The sequence below is a fragment of the Sus scrofa genome, chromosome 10, assembly GCF_000003025.6.
Source record: "Sus scrofa isolate TJ Tabasco breed Duroc chromosome 10, Sscrofa11.1, whole genome shotgun sequence".
In the NCBI taxonomy this organism is placed as follows: Eukaryota; Metazoa; Chordata; class Mammalia; order Artiodactyla; family Suidae; genus Sus; species Sus scrofa.
This window is the reverse complement of record NC_010452.4, coordinates 32,004,865-32,012,605: the sequence shown is the minus strand read 5'-3', so window position 1 is coordinate 32,012,605 and position 7,741 is coordinate 32,004,865. Positions and strand designations below refer to the sequence as shown.

The following is a 7,741-nucleotide window of genomic DNA, read 5'->3' as shown; positions in this document are numbered from 1 at the left end:
ACCTGTCCCCTGACCACAATTCCTCTTCAAAAGCATTGGTTTTCTAAAACTACACATAACATTTCTTTCACAGTTCATTCTTTTAGGAAGTGAATGCTGGCAACCAGGGAGTTGGGGGATTTGCATTATATTGGAGATTATGCTCTTAAACCATGAGGAGGTTTGAGGACGCATATTTTCATTTGGCAAAATGTTAAACTGTTCTAAGTAGGAAAGTATTTTTTAATGAGATATAATTCACATAACAAAATCCACCATTTAAAGTATACAATTCAGTGGGTTTTAGTATATGCACAAAGTTGTGCAATGTCACCACAATGTGATTCCAGCACATTCTCATCATTCCCCAAAGAAACCATATACCCATTATATTCATTCCTAGTTCCTCCCTTTCACCAGCCCCCAGCAGTCACTTGCTGGTATTTTTTTTTTTTTTTAAGTGAGGTGTGAAACTTTTCCTGGGCATGTAGCATGTGGCTTTATATATTTTCATTAGAATTTTTAACACTGAATTCAAGCCATAGACTTTATAAGTATTCTGAGATAATAAAATATCCCCTTTAAATACAAACTATTTTCCCCCCAAATGTTTTCTTTCTTTATACATAAAAACTAGATTTTTCTGTCTTTACTTGAGCTTAAAACATGACTACTTTTTTTCTTGCCATTAAATTCTCTTCTTGTACAAGAAGTGAGAAACGTCAATACTCCAATATTGAAAAAGTACAAATGACCAGAGTCCTTACTTGTTTTTTTTGGCCACACCTATGGCACGCAGAAGTTCCAGGGCCAGGGATCAAACTGCCACCACAGCAGCAACCTGAGCCACTAGCAGTAACAATGCTAGATCTTTAACCTGCTGAGCCACCAGGGAACTCCATAAAGTTATACATGGATTTTCTTTCTTTTTCTGTGCCTGTGGCATGCAGAAGTTCCCAAGATCAAACCTGTGCCACAATAGTGACCAGAGCCAGAGTCCTTATTAATTGTGGGCCATCAAGCTCTCCTTCACACTGCTTCAAGGACTACAGAGCTGAGGGCCAAGGCCTGAAAGGCCAAGCCGATATGTTTTACAGATGAGAAAACGGATCTAATGTGGGTTGGTGACATGACTGCAGGCTAGTTGACAGCAAAGCTAGGATGGTAAACCTTTTTGGTAGCTTGTAGTATTGAATATTGGAAGTAAATGTCATAGGGTATCTACCATATTAATCTAATCAATGTCTTTGAATTTCTTCTCTATCTTTGATCTAGAGCATGTGATTTTTTTAAACCACTTTAAAAACATTTACATGTTATCTGTTAAGGCTTTGTAAAGACAAGATAGGTTATTTAACCAGGGGACCCGAATCATTCATTGAAACAGCAAAAAAAGAGCTGACGTTCTGGAGGGACCCAAGAGCATGGCTGAGATCTGCTACACTGTATCTCTCATCCGACAGTGTCCATAGGATGCACCACTCTATGGAAGAAGCAAACAAGTCATGTACATCCAGTACTCTGGGAATGCAGGCTTCCCGGGGGCCAAGGATGTTTTGGATTTAACCATTGCAACAGTTTTTCATCTGGGTTGACTTTCTGGAACTAGTGCCACTCAGATTGGTAATGGATTTGCTGTCATGCTCATCAGTTCTTTTTTTCACTTCCCTGGAGGGAGGAAGGGAGAGAGAGAAAGAAAGAAAGAAAGAAAGGATTACTGAGGTAAACTGAACCATAAACAACTCTGTAGAAATAAAATCGCACTGCTGAGCACTTGCTGTATGCCATCCAGTGTTCTAAATGCTTTGTAGGTGTTGACTTCTTTAAACCTCACAACAATGATTTTGCTGTGCTCCATTTCATATGTGAGGAGACAAAAGCAAAAAAAGTTAAGAAATTTCCCTTAGGTCACACAGCTGGAGAAGTGGCAGGGGCTGGCACTCCCACCACACAGATGGGCTCTAGCACCTGCATTCTGATCATCAGGCCACACGCTCCTGCTTGCATATACGGACACGTGCCCAGGTGCATACACATGTGCACACACTCACACTCATGCACACAGACCACTCTTGCTCTCTCCTGTGGTTTTGCAGGGTTTTCTAGTCTGCCACATGCACAGCTCACTCCTTAGGACTCTGGAACCTGGCTACCACCCCCAGCTCATGCTTAACATTAACAGAAGCAATGACGACTTTGTAACAATTCTGTAATTATGCATGATCATGGAGATAACAGCAGATGGAAGTTCCCAAGCCAGGGACTGAGCCTATGCCACAGCAGTGACCTAGCTACAGCAGTGACAATGCCAGATCCTTAACCCACTAAGCCACCAGGGAACTCCTGAGCTGCCATTTATGAAACCCAGGTTGCTCACTGGAGAGAGGCCAGCAGAGAGATGCCACAGGGAGGAGCACCATGGTGGCAGATATCCAGACCGAGCCACAGCCCATGTCCATCTGACCACAGACACATGAGGCACTCAAGGGAGAGCAGTCAGGGGACTCTCCAGTGAGATTCAATCAATTCTGCTAACTTCAGAAAATAAAAAGTGGTGTTGTTCTAGGCGACTATACTTTGGGTTTTGTTACAGAGTGGTAGATCCTGGGAATTGGCATATTCCCAATACAGCAATGTGGTTCAATAGAAATAGAATTATAATTCGTATATGAAATTTAAAGTTTTTTAGCAGCCATACTGAAATGTAAAGAGAAATAGGTGAAATTAATTTTATTATTTTCTTTAACTCACTTTTGCAAAAATATTATTTCAGCATGTTACAAAAAATATTAATGAGGTATTTTAAAATTTTTATACTGTCTTAAAACCCGTATTTAGGAGTTCCTGTTGTGGCTCAGTGGGTTAAGAACCCAACAGAGTGTCCATGAGGATGAGGGTTTGATCCCTGGCCTTGTTTAGTGGGTTAAGGATCTGGAGTTGCTATGGCTGTGGTGTTGGCTGGCAGCTGCAGCTCTGATTCAACCCCTACCTGGAACCTCCATATGCTGCAGGTATGGCTGTAAAAAGAAAAAAATATCCAGTATTTAATACATCCAGTACATCTCAGCTTGGATAAGCCACATAGCTAGTGGCTACCAAACTGGTCAGCACAGCCCCAGAAGGAGATAATGTGAGCTAACCTTTGAAAACCACTGCAATTGTGAATAGGAAACTAAAGGGAAACTAGTTCTTACTGAAGACCAGTTAATAAGCGCTATGCTACACATTTTCACATATTCCTTCTTTAATACATCATGCACATACACGTACAAAATGCTGACAGGTGAGCATCATTATCTTCACTTCACAGATTAGGAAACAAAGACTCAAGAAAAGAAGGAGGATACACAGTTCAACCCATAACACCCCATAAGACTTAGTTCAGACTTCTGACCTCCAGAACTATCACTTAAACCACTAGGCTAGTGGGAATTTGCTACAGCAACAGTGGGAAACTAATAAAACTTCCAAGTGCAAAGTCTTGACCATTTGGTCATTTAACAAATGTCTCATTTATGCCAAGTCCTGGGATCCTCAACTAGTGAGCTTTGAGAGAGAGATAGATGTCTTCTAAATAAATGTCACCACGTCCTGAGAGAGCTGATGACGTACAAGCACAGTGCGGTGCAGGAACACAAAGGGTGGACCACAGTCATGCTGGGGCGCACCGAGGGCAGGTTTCGCAGACATGGAGCCTCAGGAAGTCTTTGACAGCAGAACGACCTCTCGGTGGGCTAGGAATTCACCTTCATTTAGTAAGCAAGGGAGATTCCAGGTGTAGGGAACAGCTTGCAAAGAGGCACAAAAGAACTTGGCCATGACTGGAAGCAAAGTCATGCCACAGGGAGGCATGTGTCTATAGATTATCATTCATCGAGGAAGCAAGATAAGAGATAAAAACAGAAACGTACATAAGGCCTGGCTCTGGGGGACTATCAGCCACCTGCTAAGGAGCTCAGACTGTATGCCGTAGGTAGGACACCAGTGCGGGGGTGCAAGCAAGAAAGTATTAATTGGAGTTTTATTTACAAAGATACTTTACCCTGATTACAGGGTGGAGGAGGAACTGGTATTGGAGAAACTCTGAGGCAGAAAGTTAGGGGCCTCCTTCACTAAATGGGGTAGGAAATTCTCAGGCCTGAAGCAGAGAGAGAGAAAGGGAGAGAGAAAGAGGGCGGGAGAGAGGGAGGGAGGGAGAGAGAGAATATGAATGAGAATATAAATGGTTTCAAGAAAGACTGCAGAAAGGCCACCCAATCAACAGGGTACCAGAACCCACTAGAGACAGATGGTGATGAAAGAGGAAGGAGTCAAGATTGATTCTAGGTTACTAATTTTTAATTATAATGTTGGTAGTTTCCTGAGAAAGGGAGTCTAGAAGGAGGAACACTTTTCAAGAAAAATTAACACATTAGGATTTGGATATGTTGGTGGGTGGGAATATGGTTATGGAATTAAAAAAAAAGATAGGATTAAAAATATGAAAGTGGGTAAAAAATGTTTAAAAACTAAAAAAAATATGGAAGTGGGAAGTCACTAGCTAGACATAGTTCTAGAAACCAGGCATTAGGCAGCAGGAGAAAGAGTAAAGAATAGAGTACAGAATAGAATTCTGAAATGACCAACATTCAAAAGGCAAGCTGGAGTAAAGCAAGGTCCCAATTTTGCCACTTAGTAGCTGTGTCACTGAGCATTCACATTCTCAAGTTTCTTACTGTACAAAACGTATAGTAATCACAGCATCCTCACAAGACAACTCACATCTCTCCCTTCTGGGAGGTCCAACAGGCCTCCATCAGGTATATATCATGTGGCTGCCTGGTTATATATTTTGTTTTCTTTTTTTACTCTAATGTTAAATTGCACAGCCTATCTCAAATACCCTGATATCTCTACAGAGCTTTTGTGCAGAGTACTCATAATAATGCAGACATTGAGCCTTGAAAAGCAAATATTAAGGGAGAAAAATAGGTATCCACATTGTTCACCTGGCTTTCAGTTCCTTTAATCTACCAAAAAATGCAGGCGTATCCCACTTTAAGGAAATCAGGAAGATATAATCTCAAACAGGTTTGAGCCTGGGAAAATTAGCTCACCGAAAACTACAACATGCTTAAGAATTGCATTCTATTATTATTTTTTACAAAATTAATTTTCTTTTTACAGCCACACTTGTGGCATATGGAAGTTCCCAGGCTAGGGGCTGAATCGCAGCTGCAGCTGCCAGCCTACATTGCAGCCACAGCCACGCCAGATCTGAGCTGCATCTGTGATCTATGCCTCAATATGTGGCAATGCCAGATCTTTATCCCACTAAGTGGGGCCAGGATCTAACTTGCATCCTCATGGAAACTATGTTGGGTTCTTTTTAAATATTTATTTATTTATTTTGGTTATTTCCCCAATACATTTTTTTTCTACCGTACAACATGGTGACCCAGTTACACATATATGTATGCATTCTTTTTTCTCACATTATCATGCTCCATCATAAGTGATTAGACATAGTTCCCAGGGCTATACAGCAGGATCTCATTGCTAATCCATTCCCTCTGAGCCATAACTGGAACTCCCAAGAAATGCATTTTAAATGACTCATTCTTAGGGACAGATTTACACCCAGCGGGCTCAGCAGCAGTACTTACTGAACTGATATATCAGACTGAGCTCTTTGTGTTTTTCTCAAATATCAGGCCATTGGCAATTTAAAGCCTGCTGACCTTGATCTATTGCAAAATGTTTAAAGCCTATGGCTCTAGTGATTACAAATTTACTTAGCAATGGACAATGGTTGGAATGAATGTCCTTTCAGCCCTACAGGGAAATTGCATTTCTAAGGGAAGCTTTTCCTGGGATTGAGAGGTTTTCCAAGAAAAGGCAGAGGGGTTCAGGTTGTTAACTAAACATTTATTGGTTCCCTTTAAAAACAAATTCTTTCTCAGACAGTGCAAATCCATATACTTTTCTAGCTCAAGTTCTATGACATGACATGGTATGAAAGGGAATTATGGGAACTCTCTTATGAGATCTAAATCAAGAACTAACATGTTTTGTATTAAATATAACATTCTAGAGGCTGTAAAACTTTTAAAGTAGTAATTTTACCTGTGGAAACTACACAATTTTCACTGAAGACTTGGGTACTTGGACAAGCAAATCTGATGGCACAGTATAAAGCAAATTAAAGTCTTTATAGGAGTTCCCGTTGTGGCTTAGTGGTTAACGAATCCGACTAGGAACCATGAGGTTGCGGGTTTGATCCCTGGCCTTGCTCAGTGGGTTAAGGATCCGGCATTGCCATGAGCTGTGGTGTAGGTTGCAGACTCAGCTTGGATCCTGCATTGCTGTGGCTCTGGCGTAGGCTGGTGGCTACAGCTCCAATTCGACCCCTAGCCTGGGAACCTCCATATGCTGTGGGAGCGGCCCAAGAAATGGCAAAAAAAAAAAAAAAGACAAAAAAAAAGTCTTTACATGTTTGCTTTCTTTCTAATTTTCCTATTTAACACATTGCTAACCTAATTAACCTAGAGGCCTCAAACCAGGCCATTAATGTAATAATAATAATAAAGAATCATTTATCAAGGAGGATTTTTTAATTAGTGACCTTGTTATCAAAATGTTTCTGTACACAGGTGTTTTAAGTAAAGAAGCCACACTGTAAACAGGGGGCTGCTGGGCTGATGCAACATGCCAGCAGGAGGAGAAGGGGGAAAGGCATGGGCGGCTTCTGGCTTTCCTATCTTTATGACATAATAAAGAGAATCGATTCTGCACTCTGGGTGTGACCACAGCAGTTTGGAGTCATTTAACTTTAACATGACCCCACAAGACAATTCAGCATTATGTTATTCAGTGGAGACTGGGCTGTTAAATATAGAATCACAGACTGTCCAAACTAGAAAGGGCCTTAGGGATCATTTTCTTCAGCCCCCTTCCCTCAGGTTACAGATTTGGGATGCCTAAAGGAAGACAGGGACTTAGGGCTCCACAGCTCTTTGAGGCAGAACAAGATTGGACTTTGAGCCTCCTGACACTACAATCCTCCAACATGATGGGCAGAAGCCACCAGCCAGGCAGAGGGCCCGACCTGCAGCATACTTTCCTGCTCAGACAGGGCAGCAAATAGCACCCTCCTGTCTGAGGCTAAGGTAGCCCTGAGCCTCTTACTGTACTAAAGTTAAGATTCTTATGAAACAAGAATGTCACAAATGATCAGGAAAAGAATTACATGCCTAAAATTATATTTTTGCTATGTCAGCAATTAAAGATTATTGGCCTGGATTTTGTTAATGCACATTTTAATTTCTTCTCTTTTTTAGGGTATTTAATCCCTTTAGACCAGCAAAGAATCATCTTTTTTTTTTTTTTTTTCTTTTTGCCATTTCTTGGGCCGCTCCTGCGGCATATGGAGGTTCCTAGGCTAGAGGTCGAATCGGAGCTGTGGCCGCCGGCCTACGCCAGAGCCACAATAACTCGGGATCTGTGCTGAGTCTGCGACCTACACCACAGCTCACGGCAACGCCAGATCGTTAACCCACTGAGCAAGGGCAGGGATGGAACCCGCAACCTCATGGTTCCTAGTCGGATTCATCAACCACTGCGCCACGACAGGAACTCCCATCTTTTCACTTACAGCAGAAACTAGGCAGAAGATATAATCAAACATTGTTATTTCCTAAGAATACTGCAAGGATTAAAATACAGTCAAATCCAGGTTCCTCAGTGGTGCAATTTTCATTCTAATCCACATCCCAAAATGTTA

The 7,741-nt window shown here is 41.6% G+C and overlaps 1 protein-coding gene across 1 annotated transcript in view; it reads right to left on the bottom strand.

The window, feature by feature from the left end:
* Positions 423 to 7,741, bottom strand: part of RASEF (RAS and EF-hand domain containing) — a gene marked incomplete at its 5' end in the record, with an annotated part of 83,063 nt that continues 75,744 nt past the window's right edge. Inside the window, 1 exon segment of the mRNA XM_021064670.1 lies at positions 423 to 1,647. Coding sequence (XP_020920329.1) covers positions 1,542 to 1,647 — 106 coding nt within the window.